General features: G+C 43.7%; 1 protein-coding gene across 1 annotated transcript in view; it reads right to left on the bottom strand.

Annotated features, from left to right (window-relative positions):
- The window catches only part of LOC144153310 (uncharacterized), a 212,228-nt gene that overhangs the window by 75,905 nt on the left and 112,199 nt on the right, over positions 1 to 24,124 (bottom strand). The window contains exons 35-46 of the mRNA XM_077684961.1: positions 21,174 to 21,388; positions 19,459 to 19,565; positions 15,284 to 15,389; positions 14,299 to 14,439; positions 13,711 to 13,818; positions 10,362 to 10,503; positions 8,243 to 8,275; positions 8,115 to 8,156; positions 7,075 to 7,200; positions 3,371 to 3,588; positions 334 to 437; positions 149 to 254 (exon numbers count right to left, since the gene is read on the bottom strand). Coding sequence (XP_077541087.1) covers positions 149 to 254; positions 334 to 437; positions 3,371 to 3,588; positions 7,075 to 7,200; positions 8,115 to 8,156; positions 8,243 to 8,275; positions 10,362 to 10,503; positions 13,711 to 13,818; positions 14,299 to 14,439; positions 15,284 to 15,389; positions 19,459 to 19,565; positions 21,174 to 21,388 — 1,448 coding nt within the window. The remainder of the gene's footprint in view (positions 1 to 148; positions 255 to 333; positions 438 to 3,370; positions 3,589 to 7,074; positions 7,201 to 8,114; positions 8,157 to 8,242; positions 8,276 to 10,361; positions 10,504 to 13,710; positions 13,819 to 14,298; positions 14,440 to 15,283; positions 15,390 to 19,458; positions 19,566 to 21,173; positions 21,389 to 24,124) is intronic.

Here is a 24,124-nt window from a genome sequence, read left to right as displayed (position 1 = left end):
CATTTTGTTCCTGTGGCTTTAAGCACCCTATTGAAAGACCTATTGCTATTTCACAGTTCTGTCAACACTGCGTACGGCTTGAATGCATCCTCAGGGGACTCAACTTGGCAAATAGGACAACTGGCCCATGGGAAAAGAGAAAACTCACAGCAAGCATGAAGTCCGCCTCGTCGTATGCGCGGGAAGGGAAATCGACAGCGCAGTGCTCGGGACGCCTCATTGGATGTACCCTCAGGATAAGGAAGTCGCAGAATCTGCAACAGAAGTGGTTTTATTGTTTAACGAAATGCTGGATCATGCCCTCCCGCTCGTTGTCTCCCTGTAAAATCTCACCCTGTAAACTCGTGAGCCAGGCGCTTGTCAAATGGGTTAATGCGGTCGACGCTGACGATGAGTTTAAGTTCATTGTCAGCATTCTGAAAGTGCGCGTATATGTCCTGCATGGAGAAGGGTAAGTGACGTCACGTACAAGGACTCACGTGCAACAACTGGACCTCCGAAACTTATGTACCTCTTGTATGCGCTAAAGAATAAAGTTTTACGGCAACTTGGGCAAGCGACAAGGGGTTTACTGCCACAACAATCTCCCGGCATACAGAATGAAATGACAGTATGACGTCATGAACTGTGCCTGCTCTCTCTAACAATAACACCGTTGCTATGCAAGTGGAATACGACACCTTTCGAGCATTCAGATTCGTGCACGGAGAGGGGGGGCCGATTCTCTTAGTGCAGGAAGTAGGTTCTGAGAGTTGGGAGTTTGTCATCCCTACAAAAGCTACTAGAAACGTTTTTTGTGGATATACGTGCTCTAGATTAGCAAATACTTCCTCGCATAGTTGCGTCTAGCCGGAAGAAGCATTAGCTGCAAAAGTAAACGACTACATTCTTGGTGTTTTCATAAATGTGCACTGAAATATATAACTTGGAGGAGGGGCATGACTGCTATGAAAGGGGAAGCTGTCTGTTCGCTGGAGAAACAATTTTACAATTCTTGTCTGGCGGTGATGATGATAACTTATTTTAATTGCGCAAGGACAGCCTAGGGAAAATACTGCTGAAAAAAATAAATAATACAAAGGCAAGTGCTAAAATCGGTCAATAGGAATAAATGCGAAATGAGAACAACGAACATGTCTAGTGTATAGGACCAGGATGTGATCATGTATGATGAGAAAAAGCCGTACAGATTTTTATCTCGGATAGATACTTAAAGACACGCTTAATACCAAACCGATGGTCTTCGGCTATAACGTTTGATGGGTGCGGTGGAATGTGTTGTCTGTAGAGTACCACGAAGAGTTTAGGCCGCGTTGTGTTGAGAGCTTTGCATTATATTAGTACGGGGATTACGGAGGATGTTCTCCGCAGGGGTTTTCGTGATCCTGTGAGGAGGTGTCGGTGTCTGGTATGTGTCGGGGCTACCCGCAACCCTTGCTAGGGATCTCGTACTTCAATCGGTTACAGCTTACAGAAAAGCCAGAAGGCATAGAATGCTAAGATTTCAAAGGTTAGACATTTCAGACTGTGTAAACCATGCAAAGTATAAAAATGACATCGTAAAACAATCATGCTTTTTGCTAACAAGTGATAAATGGCTTCACACAAATATATGTATATATATATATATATATATATGCATATATATATATTTTTTCCAAAATAGGGGGCTTACTTCCCGAATGCCGCAGTGGGAGGCAAGGCAGGGTTCGGACGGAGGAAGTTTGTCCAAGTTTATTTTAATAATTCAAGAAATAGTGTAATGCAGCTTTGGTCTAAGTGCACAAATAAGGGTGATTATGTTGATTTGTGTCATTAGGTTATAACTTCAAACTCGGCATGACTGTCAGCTTAAAAAGCGTTATCCAATGCACCGGATCAAACTGGTACTGGACACACAGGCACGTAATATGTGCGCGATGTTTCGGAATGCGCAGACATTTCTTGTGGTCGACTAGCCTAGTGGCTACTGGATTTTCTGTTGGCCTATAGATTTATGAACCATAAAACTTCTTAACTAAAATTAAGTTCATTAGCCATTCGCTAAAGTTTTTTTCCGAAATACCTCTAAGGGTATGCACTGCTCAGTGGCCATGTACCGCTGTGTGAGGTTTCAGAGTACACGCACAGATTCCTTGTTGAGCTGCTCAGTTCTGGCGCCCGCAAAATGCAGCCGCAGGTTGAACTGTCATCAGAAGACGCAAAACGCAAGGTGGAGTTGGTGGGTTTTCATAGAGCTGGATAGGTTTAAATCGAATTGGAAAACAGCTTTAGTGGCCCTTTACTAAGCAGTTCTGTGGTGAATAACGCATATTATGGCAATTTGTCTGGCTAATGTACTTTGGACCCTGTATTCATTGCGCAAAAGGGTAAACTCGCCCCTTGTGGCTCCTGGAGAAATGTTTCTGACAATGTATAATAATTTGTTTCTATGTCATCAGTGGTGCCAGTCTAGCATGGCTTTGGGTACGCTTTTAGTGGAGTAAATGCGTCGGTAGCAGCTAAGTATGTGTATGCTTTGTTATGCCGCGAAACGGCAGGAAAGGCCAAAGAGCACCATCTTGATGATTGCAGGTAAAACGTTGTGGAAGGTTTTGTGGTTAAAATTCTGGGAGGAATGTGATAAAATTGGGTGATTCGTGGGTGTAGAAGGCCCGCGAAATAAAAGTGGTGATGACGATGGCAGATGCTCATGACAATACTACAAACTGCAAAACAATTACGCGTGATGAGTCCGTAAAAACTCAGTACGAGATAAAAAGTAGAAAAAACGATATTATACGCAAAGATTGATTATTTTATTGATTATGAGGTTTAAAGAGCCGGCGCTACGCAGGCGATGTGGCGCGCCGTAGTGGAGGGCTTGGGATTGCTTTTGATTTCCTGGGGATCTTTAACGTGCGCCGAATATGCGAACACGGGTTCGTGTGAATAAAAATGGGCTTGAAGAAGGGGTATGTCCTGTGTGTAAAGTTCTGGAACTCGCGCTGGTCTGCGTCTGGTTCTGCCCATTTAGTTAGTTCGTGCGAGTGAAGCCAAATCAGCAAATCAACGCATTAAACACTGTTAAGTGCAAGTTGTTTCAGCATAAACAACTAAGGATAGTTAAACAGGTCGGCAAGCATCTTTTACGAGAGAAAAATACACCGAGAATATCAGCCATTCAAGGACACGTAAGAGACTGCTGTAGTAGAGAGCAGTGAACTCCACTAATTTATGGCGTACAACTTGTCTGTTCGCACGTTGCAATATTCCAAGCTGTGAGAACAAGGAAATCTCTTGTGTCCGTGTCGCTTCGTGCAAGGTTCGGCCTTAATGGTGTAGCACGAAATGACCTATGTACGCTGCCACCAGAAAGAAAAACACTCACCTTGGCATTATTTATTACATTTTTCGGATCAACCTGTCGAAGGCCAGTAAATATTGCGATTCCTTTCAATCTGTTTACGTCGATCCACTCATCGAGGTTCTTGATAAACTCATCGACATCGGTATCAAGCAGAGTTTCAATGCACTTAGAGTCCACTTCGACAACTAAAGAAGGCGACGAGTCGGTATTCATGTCGATTAACTTTTTGAATTCGGCATCTGCAGGAAATAAGGAGAAAATTGCTTAAATGTAAATGAGCCATAAGTGCCTTCCAACAGTACTTGAAATATAACTCCTTGTTTAACACATTCATCTCAGCCGGAAGGGGGGGGGGCGGGATGCAACCCTTTTATAGTAACGTTGTGACCAGAGGGATTAAAACTGGTGGTTTCGTATTATCTTAGAGGTATAAATAGGGCCAGTAGTTTCCATGTACAAACATTTCTCACAATTTTAGCTCCCTAACGCATTTTAAAAATACCGTAAACCTAATAGGGCTTGTTTTAAGTGGGCCTTTTTGTAAATCAGCCTGTTCGAGAGAAAAATTGACGGTCGGTTTTTCGTGGTGGCGCGGTTACTCTGCGCCTCCACCTTATGGAGTTTGGCCGAAACAGGCGTCCCTGTCACTACCACTTTGAAGTGGGCGATGCTTTTGGCATTGCAAAATTACAGGAGGCGATGGTTTTAACAAAGCGAATTCGCGAGTGATAGGCCAACTTGTTCACACACCCTCCCTCCATCGAGGCGGGAAGGTGAGATTTATTTCAGTGGAAGTTGCCTTAACACATTTTACATTAGGCGTTGCCTGAACACAGGGAACGAGCGGCTTTCCGCGAGTCAAACGCCATGTTGATTTGTGGCGGGTTATAATTGAGTTGTTTCCACTTAAAAAATATCCCTTTAGCGTCCATTTCAATCGTGGCGTAGTTGCACTTGTGAGGCCTGTGACCAATGACGTGTCCAGAAAGCGGCGCTTGGGCGTCAGGCGTTGCTCTTGACAGCGCGGTTGCAAAGATGCACAGAAGGCGTGGAATGAGCCCTAAATATTCTTGGGTCGTATTTTGTGGGATTGAAGTTGATCGTCAAAAGAGCGTAGTATCGGCTACAATATTGCCTAACCCATCATTCGCGAGTGCCAACCAAAATCTTTTCTGCTTTTCCTGTCGCTCTCTCCCAATCGTTATCCTTCCCACTGATTTAGTCACGTGAGCGGTTACTCTTGGAACGACGCGTGGTGGAAAGAGGCAGCGCAGGTATAAGGTGCTTCACCGCGGTTCCTAGTTGTCTATCGCTGACCAGAGCTTTGCTATTTTGGTGTTCTCGAGCATTCGTTGCTTTCGCGACCGCGCACCAGCAGCTGGTATTCCGGACGGTCGTTTAGCGTTGTGGCGCAGTTACTCTTGCAGCCCAATCTTATGGCGTATGGCGGAAACAGGCGTACCGTCACCGCCATTGTAACAGCGGCGATACATTTGACATTACAAACATACAGGAGGCGATGGATATTACAAAGTGAATTCGCGAGTGATAGGCCAACTTGTTCACATACCCTCACTCATCTGATGCGGGAAGGAGGACTATTGAGATCTCTCAGCGAATCTTGAGATTAACGTTATTTTAAAAGTAAAACAACGACTCTATGTCTACTTCAACCCGTTGCCTTCTGGCAGTCACTAAATTTTTTTTGTCTTCTCGTGGGTAGAGGAGGCTCTGGAATCACAAATGCCTCCACTTTTAAAAGGGCACTAAGAAATCTCCAGCTTCGTTGATAGCAATGGCCTGATTGGTGTCCCACCAGCCCCCCTGCCGTTATAACACGACTGCTAGGTTCGGAATTTCTGCAACGCTTGTGTATTAGAGGCGGCAGGTGGGGGTTTATTTAAAGAAAGCGGTGGGTCTCGTCTTCAGTTGTTGGAACGAATTGTCAGGATCTCTTTGTTAACGTTCCAGAACGTTATCAGGATGCGGTAGGTGGTAGACCACGTTCTTGCTTGCGAAAGCTAGCTGGGTGCGAAATATTGTCAAAAAATTGTGGTTGATTCCTCTGTCATAAGAATCGGTAAAACACGAAAGTGAAATGTGCAGCGAAATCTGCATCTGAGCATGATTTGGGGGTCGGCGACTGTCTTATGAGTGCGCTTGATGAGTGACGTCCTGCTCGCGGGTTACTTCGGCAAAGGTGTACTGGCGTCATTTCTGTCACGGATATGACGTCAGTGAAATCTTGGTGTATCCAGGGGCAAAACACTTTCTTGTCAAACATAAAAGCAGAAAACTAACAACCGTCAATATAACGTACTTTTTGGTTCTAAAGGTTGCTTCCCCGCAGGAAGACCCTATGTGCAGGGGTGCACCCTTTACAGGCCGCTTGCTTCGTTGTACTGCGCCACTTCCATGACGGATATGACGTCATTCAAATGTTTGTGTACCCCGGAATAAAACACTTTTGTGGTAAAATGCGGTGACCTGTCAGTGCTGACCTTTGGCGCATGGCATAAGCCTGTTTCCATGGGGAGACACCGCCACAACGCCGCGTTTGGTACCTAGTTTCTAAAGGTTTAAGACAACCCATGAACGAACCGTGACGCTGTTATAAGACCCTGCTTTCTTCGCCAATTCACGCGCTGCGCTTTCCGTGTTCCTCGTGACCGTTTCCAGAAGTTGTTTACATACACGTTGGAACAAGCTTCTTGTGTTTTTCCGCTTGCTTTTTCGATAGTCTGACAGGGGCAAAATAATACAGCGACTGCATTACTCCACGCATGACCGTGTGCGAACTTCGATATCCAATTATTTGGTGGGAGAAGCGACGCTCAAACTAAGCACTTGTATGCGAAGGAGCGAACAAAATTAAAGAAGTTCTTCCCTGGCTTTTGGTAGCTAACTTGAGCAGAGCGATACCCAATTTTCCGCTTCTGTGCCGACCTACTTTCTCTCACCACCATCGGGAAAGCTTATCTACGAGCACGAGTACCCCCAGTCTTTAGGCTACATGCAGTTCAATGCCGTTGTCTCCATGTTTTTTAGTGGCGCCCCCCCCCCTCATCAGATAATTCATATCCGCACACAGTTCCCAGGTTAAACAAGGTTGAAGATAGTTATGTTGAACTGATTTTCAATGCATTGAATTCCGAGCCTCCCACAATAAAAAAAATCCAAATTACGTGGTGTCACTACGAGGGCACGAAACCACAGCGTCGGTCGTGTAACAAGAAAGAGCTGGTGCATCCAGCGCAAAAATGCTGGTTGTGGTTCTGACAAAGTGGGCGTCGAATGTGAGCAGAAAGGCACTAGAAGGGGTAAAAAAGAACTTGTTGGGCGGGTTGGCAATTTTTTACAGAACCAACAGACCCGAGGCAAATGGGAAGGAGAAGAAAACCGCCCATTGATCACTCAGGCTAATGAGCGGTTGGGGTTCCAACGATCTGCAATGAACGCAGGTCATCAGACACAAAAAGCCTTCGTTAGTGAGGTATACGGAATGAAAGTCAAGATTATTTAGAATACTGATAGATGTCAGAATGAACCGGGGGGTTAGGGAGTAGTTTAAGCAGACAAGGAATTAAACTCTTAAGGTTCCTATTGCCCATTGCCGTTTCAAGAGATGTTTGGAAAATGTGTCAGGCCCATGTTCATTTTTCCCCTCAGCAAGGCAGAGTTAAGATTCTAAGCGCGAATCAATCAGTGCATGGAAATTCACTTACCGTTTTTGGGCATGAACTCATGGGACTTCTCGTTATAGGTTGCACGGCTGTAGATAATGTAGTCGCACTGCTTTCTACTCAAGTGCTTCACCGGGGCAACTGTCTCAGTATGGCAAAGGACAGTGCCTGAAAGGCCGAAAGTCAATATGTTACAAAACAATACCTTGGATGTCTAGTCAATGCTTAGCCACCCTTCATCCACACCAGATATCACTGCGGCAATGGCTGAGCCGAAGTATACATTATTTTAATATGATAACTCTGAGCATAAAAAAAAAGTTTCAAGGTCCCCTCACAAGAAACCAGAAAAATGTAGTTTTTAGAGGCGCATCACTCTCCAAGGTGAACGCTTGAGCAGAACGCATACAAACGCGACGAAGCCAATCTTTACTCACCTCTAGTCCTTAGTAACCATTTCAGCCAACATTTCAACCGAAAATTATAAACATTCTTGTGAGACATTTGTGGGCCAAGATCTTTGAATAAGCTCACTGAAATGCACCCAAATATACAGTACGGCTGCTGGCAGACTTAAGTAGAGATTCATATCTAAAAGCCGAGCATATTCCGTGAGTCGTTTAAATAAAAGAAAGAGCGGTGTCTGCACAATTCAGAGATTCACTTAAAGTAAGTGCCAGCATGCATAAAGGCTTGCAACGATACCGTCCTGCATATCATTTGCGAGATACAGTAAGCATGTGAATTGAAGCTGAAATCGCACAAGAACGTAGTTACAGAGCGTTGTGCTTTGTGCTATATAGTACAAAATAATAAAAGTGCTGTTGGTAGTACGAATTCTTGTAGTGACTGTACTGTAGCAACAACTACAGTACGTGGTAGCATGCAGTCCAATAGGTCAAGAGATGTCGGCTTATGGCATTCGTAACTAGAGAGGCGCATTATAAGAAAATACGTGGGCAGGAAATCTACGAAGAAAACGACTGATGATGTTCACTGAAATATCATGTGCAGTTGCAAATAACATTGAGAGGCAATGAGCAAACAGATCTACAGAGCCTTAAGAACCACAGCGTTCTTACGGGTAGCTTGGCGGACGTGCAGCGTCGGTGGAGTAGTCATGCCTGAAAAAGCGTGAAAGTGTAGTAAATAGATCGGAAATAAAACGTTTGCTTTTGTGGTCCTTAGCAATCGCAAGTAAACACATTACCAGTGGTAGACCCGGACGTTGAAGTCGGCTGATCTGCATGTGAAAAAAAAAACATGAAGGATGTTACAAAGAGCTAGCTGGTGTCGAGGCCATAAAATAAAGCAATTTGCGAAGTGTGATATGTTCCGTTCCCTTGTGATTACGGTCGAATAATTTGTTGGATTTCTTGACGTAAAATGCTCTGAAAGCACGTCTTTATGAATAGGAATCTCAGGAAAGAAGAAGCCATTACTGATTGAGTTACTTCCTATTTCTAAAGAAAACTTAAATGGCATGTCCTAGACAAACAATGTCTGGGACTTGATCAGGAACATGACACACATGCGGTCAGTACTGCTAGCGTTGGATGCAGCTGCAGTCACGAACTAGTTTTGAGCCATTCCTTGATGTCACCACAACAAAAGAACACATGTGATTGAGTAAGCAAAAACCAATGAAAATGTTCGATGGTGCCAGGGCCAACGTTCCGCAATAAGTTTCCAGACAGCAAGTTGTCAACCTATGGCGCAAGCATAAATGGAGTGCCGCAATATCGCGCTATTAGGCGTAAACTTATGATGCATTTTGTTTCTTTAGGAGTATGCTACATGGCTTATAAACAGAGATTGTGCAGAAGTCTAGCCTAGAAAGTGTACTGCGGGGACACAAATTCCTTCACGTTGGTGCCTGACACCTTCAAATGAAATATTAATTGAAATCAAATCAAATCAAATTTATTATTTTAACGACAAAAAGTACAGTAATAATGTTTTGGAGACAGCGGTTCCAAAGTCCACGGACTGTGATGGGACCCTCACTTACCTAACACTTACTGCGGTTTCTCTACACTTGCCCTACGTAGCCCTACACTTACTGCGGTTGACCCGCATGCACAAACAACTGCTTGACACACTACCTTGGTATTCCCAGTGAATAAATTGATAATTCTGGTTGATAATCCGCCGCAAAGTATTTGTTATACTAGAAATTTGGATAATTTTCGACCGATTCTCTTAACCGATGTTTTGTGGTGACTGTGTATTTTGATCACCGCTCAACTGGGACACACCCTGCAGAAGGTTCTCTAAACGAATATAGCCGTGTTGGTCTCCGGTCTTCTTTTTGATTCACTGGATGTAGCCTCGAGTGTAAGTTAATTGTCTTTAAAAATTATGTACAAATATACCATTGAAAGTTTCCAAAGCACACAAGTTGAAGTGCGGGCAGGGTTTGTGGCTTTCTGATGCGGCTCAAGCCCGGCTACCTTGCTGATTATGGCTTTTTATTGTTCCGATAAATCATCTCTTGTTAATATTATGGAGCAAATAACAATACTACAACTTAGCAAATTATGAATATGCGATATTTTGGTGAGAAACGTTTTTCATAATTTCTTCGCGTCGGGAGAATGTGTGGAGAGAAAAGGTGAGAAAACGTTCGGTTCCTTCAGTCTTTGCGCTCTGAATTATATTTAAGTTAGCATACAGCCTAAAAAGAGCGCATATGTAAGAAAGTTACGGATGCGCTTTCTTCTGTTGGATGTGAGCTGAAGCAATAGCAATTCTCGAGATGATAAAAGCTGAAATGTGGTCGAAACGTGTTTGCATGGTGGGGCAGTTGCGCTTGCACTACGTAACTTGACTAAGCATAAAATATACGAAGCGATCGCCGGCGTCTTGTTTGAAACTATTGCTGGCATCTTGACTGAATTCCAGTTTTAGTGGAAAGCTGCGCGAGAAGCGTGTAAGTTTCTTTCACGTTTTTCGGACCACCAGATATTATGCCGCAAATGTAAACTTTTTTTACTCGGTGACAAAAAAAATGAAATTCTGGGTACGGCAGCTTCCATCACAACATTTGTTTTTTCCAATAGGTATCTATTGACAAATGACGGATTTGGTAGAACAGACGAATGGAATTCTGAATAGGTATTTTCGCTGATCAAATAGCACATATCGACAAGAATTTACAATACACATATATGGCACAAAAACGCCACAGTAAGATATTCAAGGTATTGTGAATGTTCAGCTCCGAAGCATAAATTCTAACACTAAATACCACATCATATTTTAGTTGAAAGTAGCTAGTAAACATGAATACCGGCTGAGATAAATTTGGAAGCCAGTATGTCACTTGCCTTCACTGATCAATTTTTTGAGCGTCTGGAGCCTTGCGAAGGGTTCTCCCATTGCAGGGCACTTTCCTTCCACGTCTTCCAGCTCGACATCGAACGCTGCAGCACACAGCGTGCGAAGGTGGCCGCCGTGTACCTTTAAAACCTGCCGTGGGCGCCAAAAAGATGATGTTAGTACCGGGTTGTTGTCCTGCTATAACCATAAAAATAAAGTGACGTATTCTGGATATTCAATTTAAATCCCCCACCAATGCGAAAAGTGAACTTATGGACTGTAGTTGTTGTAGGCACCACCACAATATGAACCCGTCAATTGACCGTCGTAACTTGATACAGTTCTAACAGCATTAGCCGTCGTTCATTTCGCAGTTTCTTGGTTTGGTGCCGAGAACACAACAAACACCACCTTCATGTATCTACTTTTTCTAATTGTGTGAACCGAGCTAGGGCCAAATCACTGGAAATAATAGCAGCAATCTATGCTTTAGACACATTTTAGGCTGTTCTCCTGAAGATATTGAACCTATTTTAGGACTAATGTGCAAAGTGACACCCATTTTCGGAATTTTCACGTGTGACCTTAAAAACAATACGGGTGTTTCCATTTAATGAGGTTAGAGGGAGTCACTGCGTATTTTGGTGGGTATTTTCTTGATAAAAGTAACAAGGTGTACAACATAACTGTCAAAGCGCAAAGCCCTCGTACTTGTTGTGAAGTAAAAAGAGCACGACGGTCTTCAAAATTCTTGTTTCGTATTTTATGCTAGAGCAAGCGTCCGTTCCTAAAAACATTTTCTTAAAACATTGGGCCTTTTGTGCAGCCACCTTAATGTCCAGTATTTTCTGTATAGCCCCCACAGCCGCCCGATTGCTTACTTGTAGCCCATTTTAGAACTCAGGAAGAAGGAAGGCTTTCCTTTTCCCAGGGTTGTAATTGTGCATTGTTTACTGGCGCAGGTCTTGCTGGCCAAATAGCTCCAAAAAGGGTGAACAAAAAGTGGTGCGGCTTGCACTAGCACTGCAAGGCTGCAGAAACAGCCGAGCTGGGGGCCCCACCCTCTTCGCCGGCAACGCGGTTGTCGCACATCACATGGATTTTCAAACTATCCGCTGAAAATCCTCCATCATTGCCATGCCCGGTTTGTTTTCCCAGAGGGCTTCCACATCTCTTCCAAAGTATACCGCGTTTGCACGCACTAGAACCCTCGGCAAACAGTTTCGCGAACTAGACGTCTGTAGTGCAAACTGAGTGTCTGTGCGCCAAACTTTAGGTGCGAACGCACCAGAACTGGGAAGGGGAATGGCACGTGAGAGATCACGCCACGAACGGTGGGCATAGTGTTCTCGAAGGTCGCGCTGGCCGATGTCGGGCACTGCTCGCGAGGCGCAGTCTTACGTCCACTTGGTGTATACAACCATTTCCCTAACAGCTTGTGATGATTACTGAGAAAAGAATTAAGACCTTTTGTACATAAAGGTAATTCTTTTCAATAAGATTGATATTCTATCCAGGAAAACGAGACACCCCGAGGGCAAATGAGCCACCCTCAGAGCCTTCATTACGGATTGCCAGGTTGTGCTCAGGAGCCGAAATTTATGCGCACGTATGCATGGCGTGCCCATCAAAAAGGGCGCACATAGCCGCTGAAATAGTCGCGTGGGACAATTAAGATAAAGTCAGTACCCAGACTAGGGCACCGCTACTGCCACATGCAAATGAAGACCGCGAATTATATGCTCGCTCACCCAATGACAATTCCTAACAGAAAAGGGGTGGCTGTATTTTCGTGAAGTGCACATGCAACTCTACAAAAGATGCAGAGTGTTCAGTCATTATTGTAAATAGCTACCGTGTGCTGTACATGATGTTTGTTCTTGCTTCCGTATTTCTCTTGGTGGTTATGAGTAGTGTATATGGATTTTCGATGTGAGAATAAACCAAAACTTACCATTGTGTTTTAAGACCCCATTTTAATAACCGCAGTGCTGCTTTATCACGTATTTTGTTTTTAAGTGAGAGAGGGTATTATTTCAGTTGTATTTATGAATCTTGTTATGTGTAATGTGTTGTATTATGTGTAATGTCTGCTGTGCCTTGTAACGGCTTCCTGCCCCTTTGTCAAGCTGCTTAAGCAGCGACTGCATCGCAGCAAATTTCTGCAGAGGTTAACAAAAAAAACTACGTCAAAACGTGAGTTGCCTTGAGAGGTAAGGTGGAGGCAAGTGAATCGAAAAGAAAAAAAAACTTAATTTATAAATAAGCACGAGGGTGCGTAAGGTGCCGATTCATCCAGGTGTCGATTCAGTTCGCATTACTCCGCGTAGCGGTACTAAAGTACTCCGTAAACTGTCGTACTTGGTAGTAGCATTTTTTACCAAATGGTGCTACAACATGAAGATACTGTGGCAGGTGCCGCCAACGCAAATTAGGCAAATTAGGCGTGCACATGCGCTGACTTGCGTCACACCATTGCGCCGGACATTTTTAGATTGCAGTTAATTTTTTGTGATGGTCACAAGGCGCTCCTTCCGCAGCTAAACCCCTCTCGGCACGACAACATCAATGCATCTGCGCCTACATTTCCAAGTCAGCGAGCTAGATTCCGTAAAAATTGATCGAAACCAAGCTTGTGTACTCCTGCACTCAGAATACTTTAACGCAGCTTCAGGAACTGTGCTTAAGAGTGAAGATAAAATTGCTAATTGCATTCTCCCACGTTCCTCCTTTTCCCGTATTCAAGCAATGGCTGCCTACTGCCTATCACCATATCCGCACGAGCCATCATTTAGGCATCAGCGCGTGTAGTGAACTGACGTTTCAGGTATCAGTGCATCAAGCAATACCTTATGTGTAAGGAATACAGCGTACTGCATAGGGTCTGAATCAGTAGCAAAAAAAGTTCAGAATGTATTTAAGAAACCAGTTTCGGGTTGCCGTGGCGCGTACATACGCGTAAGGGTAATTTTGGTTTCTTGTACCGCCAAAAATCAAATGGTGCACTAATCGAGCAAAAAAGGAATGTTATCTTTAAAGTCTCTAACTGGGTTTTCGTTGTTAGTAAAAAAATTTATTATTGTGAACAGCGAAGTGGTAGACAAGGCGGTGTTATCAGCCCCCTCGCCGTTTATCTAAGTTGCACTAACATATAGTATATTTTCTGAAATGACCGCAGCATGCTTTCTGTGGTAGTAGTGATTTTGGGGGACTATTTGGTTAATTGAATCAATATTAATATTTTCTGCGAATATCACCACAAAATGTGATTGTTGTTATGAAAAACAATAAACTGCTACTAAAAATGCCGGTTTAATAGAGGTTTTAGTGATAACGACACATGACCGACATACTTACCTTTGACTTTATGGCTCGTTCTCCTTCATAGGTGAGCAGTTCAGTTCCATTTTCTTTAGACCGCATCTCGTAAACAGACGCTGTATTCACTCGATCTGAGTCGCACACCTGCATTAAGCCAATAAAAGTTGGGTTTTCAGTGTTTTTTATCTGCTACTAACATCTGCAATGTTGCATTGTTTTCGTTCCTTCAACTCGCTGGTTTCTTGCAAAGCAGAATTAACAATTCCATCTTTGTTTCCGTGCGAACAGATTTTTGTTCGGGTAGTCATTCATGTTTTCCAAATGTGATGTCAATGATTCTTTTTCGTTAACCATTAGAACATTGTGTAGTCAAGATACGCAGCTGGATAATGAGTACGCTGTGCAGCAGGATAAGAACGAGGGCTGAACACAGACTCAAAACATCTTTCTCGGCCTTATGTCAAAAGGCGAACCTACCTTAAACCCACTAATTAATTGCTTCAATGCAGTCCTTTTTTTCAGGGAATTTAAATTTTGCAACGTTTTAAATTTTGAAGCAACGTTTGAAGAATACAGGTGCACAGGTGAGGTTGTATGCGAAGTCAGATGTTTCTTGGCACTCACTTGGTCGTAGCGGACCCAGCGCTCTTCTTCACAGCCTTTCTGTGTGGGAGATATCGTTTTGATGCCGTGGAACTCGAACACAGCTAGAGTGAATGACAGGCAAACGGTAGTCTCGTAGCGTGAGCGCCGCTCAAGGTTTCTCTGAAAGAAGTCAGCAGAGCCAGAGTTATAGCTTCCACGCCAGTGTTTCATCGTCTAAATTACCTGCACTCTTTTCAGGGACTGCAGTTACGATAAAGGTCATGTCAGTAGAGCTGCCGTGCATGCTACTGAGGTTAAACTTTCACTTGCTTTTTAACGACGGAACAGACACTGGTTCTCACGCAAGTGCGAACGATAAAAATAAACAGACTCCTGGCGAGCAATGGGTTTTTGTAGAAGGGCAAGAAATGCTTTTCGAAATTTTTTCGAATAGTAGTTCTCGCACATTCTGAGCTGCAACTCTACTTGTTGTTTACAACATGAACATGACAGATGTATGTTTGAGAGAGTTCAAGTAGGGCGTCAATCGCGAATGCTGTTTGCTCATAGCCTGCCACTTTAAGTTATTTCTGCAGGCTTCGCAAAATTCCTGTATGTGCAATATTGGAACCTCATTAAAGGTTTTGAACAACTTGCCAATATTATTTTTGACGCAAGAAACAGCACCGCGAGCATTTTGATTCGTCATTACACACGTCAAAAAATTGCGGAAAAGCTTAGTGAAGTTCAGAATATCGCCTCCACTGCCCGTTCATGCAAAATGTACGGTAGGTAAAGCCACCACAGCTAGATAACAATGTACAGGAGATTGTCGAACAGAAAATCAGGACACGCCAAAATAGGAGTGTAAACATCGCGTAAATTTATCTTTATATCAGTGTCCACATAGCGAAAAAATTGTTTAAAGTTCCCGCCATCTTTCAAAACAGTACAGATTTGCACGGCTGAGTGCTCAAATTAGACAGCTACCAACACATTAAATTTAATAAGAACGCTTACATACCATATCTACTTGTTCATGCTTCTGCAGAGGTGTATCAGGGAATGAGGCAATGCAGTCACTCCTTGGTTTGCGGCGGTGTTTTACAAGGACTAAATAGTCACACTTTCTGTAAACACACAAGGAAAAAGAAACAAAATAAGGATCCATTTTCAGTTGTTAAATTCAAAAACATGATAGGTTACGCAGTTAAAAGTAGCCTTCCGCATAGTGCGTGCGTATACGGGTGTGGGTGCCATTAGGTAAACCTATTAGAAACATATCTGACAAACGATGCGACGGATGTAATGCTAGAAAGGTTTCTGTGTAGGTACAAGGCCCGTGATTAAAAATTTGCAGTGTAAGGGCGGATTTAATGAGGCACTAATACTGTAAAACATATGGGTGATATGAACCAATGTATAAAAAAGCCAAGACGAGATAAAAGAAAAATGCGTTGAAGCACACATGAGTTCAACTGAAAGAAAGAGGACTGGTTGCATGGTGTCATTAAAATACGGCGAACTGTAAGCCTCAGCCTGCATAGGGCACTCAGCATTCATTTAAACGTGAGGGATGAAAAACCATACACTACATCTCACGCAAATTGTTCGCTGTGAGACGTTTAAGAAGTGTGTGCCTGGCGTCTGGGTGTCTTATACGAACTTATTTTGTTTTTTTAATTGCGTATCTGCCCCATTTTGTATTTCTGTGAAGTTTCTCTGTGAAGCTTCTTTTTAACTTGCGCGTGGAATTCTTTCGGCCCGTGCTCATGAAGCTTTTTGATTAGCGGCCGGAACACAATGGAGTACGTAGGTTACGTCTAAAAAAATTCGTAGGGCAGCAGATACAACGTTCCTGTCGCCTTTTTTTTCTCCCCTAAGCACGATGACGAGAAACCAAGTCAAACTAAAGGTGTATGTGGACAAAATGTAGTGGAGGAGGAAGTTTAAAAGTAGATTTTGGTGAGGCTTGGTTAAATATAATGCAGTTATATCGCTCTTTAATGTGTTTAAGGTCAGGCTGATACCGTATACTGTTGTATATACGCCTCTTTTCGCTGGAATGGGGTGTAATTCATTGGCTAGGTATTTCAAGGTTGTTTGTTTCGCTTTTTGTGATCACTTGCGTTGTTGCTAAATGCAACTATTAGACAGTGAAATACTTTCTAGTTCACATTTTTTGTAATGTCGTTTAAAGGGAAGGTTTAAGTGGGGATGAAATTGAGCCTGACTTTTTAAGAACTCTAACCAGAGGGGGAGGAAGGAAAAAAGGAATAGTACAGGAAAGGCAGGGAGGTTAACCAGAATACTGTCCGGTTGGCTACCCTAATTAGGGGGGAGGGGATACGGGAAATGAAAGGGAAAGAAAGGACAGCGGTACATATTAAAGGAGAAAATGAGAGAGAGAGAGAAAGAAAAGTAGAAAAATCACAAGGCGTGACCAGGCAACTAGAAAGGCGGTACAAACAACGCACACAACCAGAAAATGCACAAAACTAATACGGTCCACTGATAAAATTGGCGAACTAAGGGCACTGAACTATAGTAATGTCGCTACAATCGTTCAGACAGGCTCGTGTCCTTCAAAAAGAGCAGTAAGGCTTTTATAGCCTTTTCGGCCGGTGACGGACAACGCCTATGACACAAAATTATCTGCGCTGTAAAGGGGTCGTCTTTGAGTCGCCGAAGCGTGGTGGAGAGCTGTTGCCTCGGCGTTATGAAGCGGTCACAATGGCACCGAAGGTGTTCAATCGTCTCGTCGGTGGCGCCCGCATCACAAGCAGGGCTGTTGGCCATTCCAATGGTGTAGGAGTAAGCACCGGTGAAGGCAACACCTAGCCACAGGCGACAAAGTAAGGAGGGGTTGCAGGTGGTGTGACGTGGGGTTGGTGATAAGGAATGGAATGGATGACTTTATTACAGGAGGAGGCTAATAGGCCCTGGTGTGGGACCCGGGGAAAAGAGGAGGGGAAGATTGTTCATATAAAGTCTTCACTGCACTGTGAGCGTTCACTTAGCACGATATGCACAGATGAAGTTGTGACGAGGGCACTCTAATACGACCATGATTGGGGTATCCAAAAGGAGCCGTTCAGGAGCCACAAGGGGTGTGTTTGGGGGTACATCTAGAGAGAGGGTGAACGATCCGCCATCATACTACTTTATAGAGACCTGTTTTGAGACCGAATTCTGTAATTTTCTGTAAAATTTGGGGGTTGTTTCTGACGTGTTGGACATGTTCTTCAGAAGTCGTCGGGCGTACGTGCGTTGTAAGGAACTGGTCGCGGTCAGTCGAGTAAGCTGAACAAGCCCAGATGAGGTGGAAAAGGTTCGGTGTATTGTTGCTGCCACAGTAGGGGTACAGAGGACTAGCAAGGTGCCTATGCGTTGTCCATTTGGAGATAGCTTGACAGTACTAGTTTTGTACGCTTTGCCAGACAGATGATAATTCCTCCTGGCCTTTTCGTGGTGGATGTGCCGGTAGATCAATTACAACGCTTGCTCCGAAGCCTGCTGTGTCAATTCCGCCGAAATCGAAATTCTCGTGCGTCCGGTAATGGTTGTTATAATATTTGCAACGACATATTTTAATATATTTGTGAAGTTGCAGTACGTTCACTGTAGTTAACTCGGCGATTAAAATAAACGCTGCGGGGCTGCGTAAATAGTCGCGAAGTTCTGACAAGCCCGCGCGCTTACATATCTAAAAAAACGATCCGTATCAACCAAAGTTGATTTAGCATTTTTTACACATTTTAAGGAGATCTTGAGCAAGGAAACTATTTCTTGTTTTGAATTTGAAGCAATCGATCAAGCAAATTTGTCCCTGATGCGCATATTTTTTGGACTGCTCAGAATTGGCATGGAATGGTGGTGAAGGTCAGAAATGTACAGCCTCCCAAATTTTCCATAATATAGCGGGATCGACGACCGACAGACATGTCAGCGCCTTATCAGGGTGTTCACCGGCCAAAAAGGCGAGAGTACGCGCACGCGCATAGAACTATCTGCGGTGTGCAGCGTTGTCTGCTCCGCTGTTCTCAGGGCAACACCCCCCCCCCCCCTTACTCCCTGCGTTTCTTATCTTGTAAGGCCGTTTCGCTAGCGGCAAAGGTAGCGAAACAGCGTGGTGCATAAGATTTTATTTTTATCACATTTTTTATTTAACGCATTATATCGCGCAGTGGCCTGAAGCCATTCCGGCAAAAAAAAAAACCCGCCCTGTTCTACTTTTATTTATCTTTCCAGTGGCATTGCTCATGCTGTGCGAGACAAGTTATCCGGAAGAAAAATCAAACGCGTATTTAATATGCGCATGCACTTCAAATAACCACGGTTTCTCGTGAATAAAGTCATTCAGATGCATTGGCAGGGGGTGTACTACCTTTAGGGAAACAGCGTAGCAGACAACGCTCATACAGCAGATAGCGCTATGCGCGTGCGCGTGCTCTCACCTATTTCGCTGCTGAACACCGCCTCAAGGCGCTGACATGCCGATCGGTCGTCGCTCCCGCTATATTATTAAAAATGTGGGAGGCTGTACGTGTCGTTGGGTTGATTATGTTGTAGAATGTATACAGAAGCACACACAAACATATGCTTATATATAGGTATAAACTAGTGGTTTGAACGTAGGCTTTAACGTGCATAGGCTTCCTCGCAGTGGTCATATTTTGTTACATTTACCCAACGTTAGTATTTTTAAAGCGAAGCTTCAGTGTCCTCACTGATTCCGTTGTACGCCAATACGCCCTGAAGGAAAGCCAAATATGTCTGACGATGATGATGAGTGATGGTGAGGAAAGTGAGAAAAGAAAAAGGGCTTCCAGTTGCCGGAAGAGAACCTGGTTCTGTCGCGCTATGAAGCCGGCATATATGGGATTGCTATTTCGATATGTTCGAAGCGAAGCCAAACAGCAGGTACCGATTCGCGCCGTACACCAATGAACCCAGACGTTAGGCCTACAAAGTGCACACCCTACAGTTGCTGTGGGTATTCCAGAAAACTGGTGAGCTCCTCTAGATTAGCGCATGCTCGCAATTAGGTTTGGCCAACCAAAGAATCCATCACGAGAAACCATCGCGTTCAAACATTGTCGTCGTTAAACGGAGGGGTGCATGATTTGTTATAGGGCACACTTTAAACGCAAGTTCGAACGAATGAACCGGAATATTTCAGGGATTAGGATGACTTACCCTGTTATAGAATACGCCAGCTCTTGGGAGGAGCCACCCTTTCCGTATTCGAGCATGACAATCACCAGAGGACGGTTCTTGAATTTTCTGGATCGACTCCACAATTCCTGCAAGTCAAGCCAGCACGTCAAGGTAGCCCATGCCTCGAAGTTTTTATAAAGCTTCCTAATGTGTTTATTTCGACGCTGAAAGCTACGCGTTTGATGTTGCTCCATGGGTAATGGTTTCGTAAAGCATGTGCCTTCATGCGTACGGAAGAGAAGTAGCGATATAAAATGCGCCATACCATAATCTAGGAGTATCAAACAGAACAGGACAGCGAATTTGCTTACTTAGCGGTGACACTTGTAATAATACACTGTGAAGCATGCATAGGCTGATGTACAGTCACTGCCAAAATAATGAAAGTGCGCCTCAACGTTATTAAATGTTGGTTGCACTATAACACCGAGTACCTTATAGGTACTTGATTTTTACAACCGGGTAGCGCACTATGATTTTGTAAAGCAATGAACACTAATTTCTTGCTAAGTATGAATACTTATTCATACTAAGCCATACTGAGCCCGCCTGCACATTTCAAAGCACACGCTTTGTGTGATTATTTGCTCTTAAAAAATTAAAAAGCTCGAAACAATTTCTGAATCGTTTTCTTGTCTATTTTCATCGCAGCATTGTAGTTAAGACAAAGCAAATTACAGATACTTCAAAATCACAATAAAATGATGTGAACGTTTTTCCAAATAATAATTGCACAGCTCTGGTTTCGCGGTGTAATCAAGTCTAGTGTTGCAATTTTTTGTAAATCTTAGCAGCCAGGCACGAGAATGCAGCTTTACTGCTTAGTGTCACTCCTCGCATTTTATAGTAGCATTTTGCGTTACTCTAAACCAGTGGATACAGTGTCGTGTAATTGATATGCCCTTTTCCAGGTGCAAATGCGTAATGCGCGGAGCCATACATCGCTATGGTAGTTTCGAACTGCAGTCATAAAAGCGACAGTGCCACAGCGTAAATGTATTCTTCCTCCGCGCGGTATAAGATGCTGCGCTACGTTCTACATTTGAGCTCTCGGTCAGAGTGCTGTTCTCATCGCTGCGTATCCCGCTTCGTGCACAGATGCCACTGAAACAACAGAAGAATATTCGGAAGGTATATATTGCACCAATTTGGCATGGTTGATGCAGGCAGTAGAGTGTAAGAAAACATAGCACATGTTTTAATTCTTCGCTCGTTTGGTGAAGAAACAAGAACAAGTTTGACCAACTAGAAAGTACGCGTACTAAAGGCGCTTTGATATGGTTGCCTATTTGTAGCATAGCATACGGAAGTTCCGCAACGCAAGGTAAGCTAAACTGAAGCTCAAAGTTATCTACATATCTACGTATCTGCGAGGATGAAATAGCGATTTTTCAATTTTTCATAAAGCTGTCGTTTTGGAGGATTTAAAAACTGGAACGATGGAGCACGAGAACAAACCATCGCACATGAATGCGTCTTAAGAATTCCATTGCCTTTGTAGCTAAGAAACGTTTCCTGCAATCCGTTATGGGGAAAGTGACGCACCACACAAGAATAGAAATTGGTTATAATTCTATAACTACGACTATATAAAGCGAACCTGCAGTTGTCCCTGCATGCTAAAACTAGGTAAGATATAAGCATGCGATTTCCCGTCTGCCGGCCACTGCTTTGCAAGAAGTGCTATTACTTACCGCAGCGAAAGGCTCGGCTTTGATGGCGTCTTCGTGAGATACAAAAAAGGCGAGGCCGTCAACGTTGCTCGTTGAAAGGAACTCTTCTGTTCTTCCGAAGAAATCAATGACGTTCCTTCGGACATTGGTCGCTATGACCGGGTACGTGTCAACTTCTACTACAAGTGAAGGAGTCGTCCCTTGCCGCAACTTTTGTAGCTTTCGAAAATCGTCCTCTGAAAAAGTAGCCGTACCGATAAGGTCAAAGGATGTGCCTTGTTTCAATTTGGCACAAATCTCTGCAATAAAATTGAATTATTGTGCCGCCAATATTACTATTGGAGGCCCATGTGTGTCCTAATGTAACAATTCGTGCACGGAGAGCCGTGAAACGAGGAAAAACCAGCGAAAGTTCAACATACGAAGATTGCTGGAAAAACGTAACTGTAAAACATTTGTACTAAGGAATAAAATGGCCTAGCAGAGAGAACGGAATACACGGCAAATTTACATCTGATATTTCGTCCCCACTGACGAGCGCCGTCAACTGTTGTGCCTTCTACTGAACTTTTAAAGAAATTTCTGCATGAGCTAGAAACAGCAAAAATGAGGAAGTGGGGCTACAATTTGGTATATTGCTACGTGGCAGCACGACAGGTGCCACAAAATATTGTGAAGAACAATAAACGATGCATTTACATTATTTAAACTTCGGCCTTCAGCGAGCTCGTTCTAGGGCACGCGTGAAGCACATTTTCTTCTTCAATGGAGTAGACCACAGCGCTAAGTAGCGTTTCTATCCTCGTTTTCATAACAATAGCTCTTAACAAAAGCTCGGAGGTAGGGTAGTAACTACGATTCTATTAAGCCAAATGAATTTGTAGTGGAGGCTGCAAGTTACAGCTAAGTTAGACATATGAACATGGGAGCGTATAAAATCTTTCCTGTCGCTGTATTGACTCCATTGTGTTCCATGTAAATAATTTGCATACCTCGACAAAATTCGCATTAGAATAGTAGTGTGCTCCCACACAGGCGAAGTATAGATATAAATTTTGGAGTACAGTGAATTGGGCGAGCTGGTACTAATTCATATTATAACTGCCGAGTAACAAAAGGACACAGAAAGAGTCACATATAACATAGGACGCGGCGCTGGCGAAAAACTTATTTTTATTCAGGAAACAAGTAATTTATAAAATAGCCAAATCTTCGCGAGTGTGCACGCTCACCCCGTCGTACCTTCAGATCAAAAAGAGATTAAAATGTTATGCTGAACGCATCTGTCCTGCTTCGAAAGTTGTCGTACTTCGGCTTCGTCCGGGAGGTGTTAAAACAAAAGGCTGAGCGAACACCAGTACAGTCTGAAAGGAGTCGCTCTCCACTCGCACTTGGCGGCGCATTGCAAGGATTGCAAGCACACCGCATGTGGCCCACTGCTCGGCTGGACAACCGTGCTGTTTAGAAACAAAAACCTTTTGTGGACGAAGATCATGGAACCCTTTTACATTTACAAAAACCAGGACAAGTGTGTGAGCCATCCGTCCATTGCCCTTCAGGAGAACGAGATAGCACTTGATTTTGGTGAAGCCAGGGGGGTGGGGGGTACATGATAAACGAAGGGGTTCCTCCCGTGTCGAAGCACGAGAGCTGTGTAGAGCAGTGCAGAGATCTTTAGGCGCTCGCCTTGTCTTAGCTCGCTCGTTGGACCCAAGTAGAGCAACAGGGCGTTCGCGTCGTACCCCAGAGACTTCGAAAGCCAAGCAGTTTGTACAGCCATAAGCGTTCGAAACTGGTGAACCACTGACGCTTGTCCTACATCTCCCCGTTGTTTAGCACATAAAAACCTATAGGTACATTGGAGGCAAAATATACGTAATTAACCGGCAGCGCCCGCGTTCATGTAGTTAGGAACGCTCATTGGGTTGGTTTTACGAAAAAAAAGTGGCCGCGCAAGAAAAAAATGGCGCGTTCTAAATTACGCAGAAAAGCTCCATCTGGGCAAGAAAAAAAAATTACGCGTTCGAAAATACGCAAAACAGCTGCCAGTTTACGAAATTAAAGCAAGTACCAAACAGAACAAACTCCCGGTGGCGCAGTTTCAGGGAGGGGGCGGGCCAGCAGTGCTTCTTTCTGTGTCCTAGCGTTACCACGCAGGTATATAAATAGATAAATTTTACGTAGCGCACCCTGGTCAATTTTTGTTGAAAAACAGCTCGCCCCTCTTTTGGCCTTTAAAAACAAAATTTTAGTGATGACTTTGTAGCGAAGCCTTCAGGAAATCCTAAACGTTTATTCATCTCTCCGTAAAAAAAATAATGAGTGAAGCCGCGGTCACATTAGCCGCACCATTGGCCGATCTGGTCGGCAAAGCGTGTCGGCGAAGTGTCCGCGGCCATAACACGCTAGGCCGACGCCGACCTAGGTGTGGCTCTATAGCGGAATTGATCAGAAGTTATTAAAAAAATTGCAGCACGGAAAGAGAGGCCGTATTTCAGTTTCGCGTATAACACGTATTTCTCGAAGCTTTTCTGTGGAAGTGTGATTAGCTTTATTTGTCAGATGGCGCTGAACTTTCAAAAGCCAACGACGCTTACAAATTTATCAGTAAAGTAAATTTAGTTAACAAAATACTGTAATATGTCCAAGAAACTAGAATAAGTTGTTTTGCTAATGAATATGCGTGTATGCCCTTTGTTGAAAAACTCATTCAAGATGGAGATGGCTACAAACAAAAAAAATAGTACCATCAATACTTCTTAGGCCCTTGCAATGGCTTGTTAGGTTTAGAACCCCTCCACTTTGTTGTGTCTCCTATTGTCTATTGTCTCCACTATTGTCTCCACTTTTGTCTCCACTTTTGACTATTGTCTCCACTTCCCCTAGCAAAAACGCAGGATCAAAAGGACAAACAAGTTCTCCGTTACGACAAACAAAAAATCTACCGTTGCACGAAATTTGGCCGCCCTAGA

Source organism: Haemaphysalis longicornis, unplaced genomic scaffold (genome assembly GCF_048455015.1).
Source record: "Haemaphysalis longicornis isolate Haplotype H1 unplaced genomic scaffold, Haemaphysalis longicornis Haplotype H1 scaffold_9, whole genome shotgun sequence".
In the NCBI taxonomy this organism is placed as follows: domain Eukaryota; kingdom Metazoa; phylum Arthropoda; class Arachnida; order Ixodida; family Ixodidae; genus Haemaphysalis; species Haemaphysalis longicornis.
The sequence above is the reverse complement of the archived record's forward strand: the minus strand, read 5'-3'. Positions and strand labels throughout refer to the sequence as shown.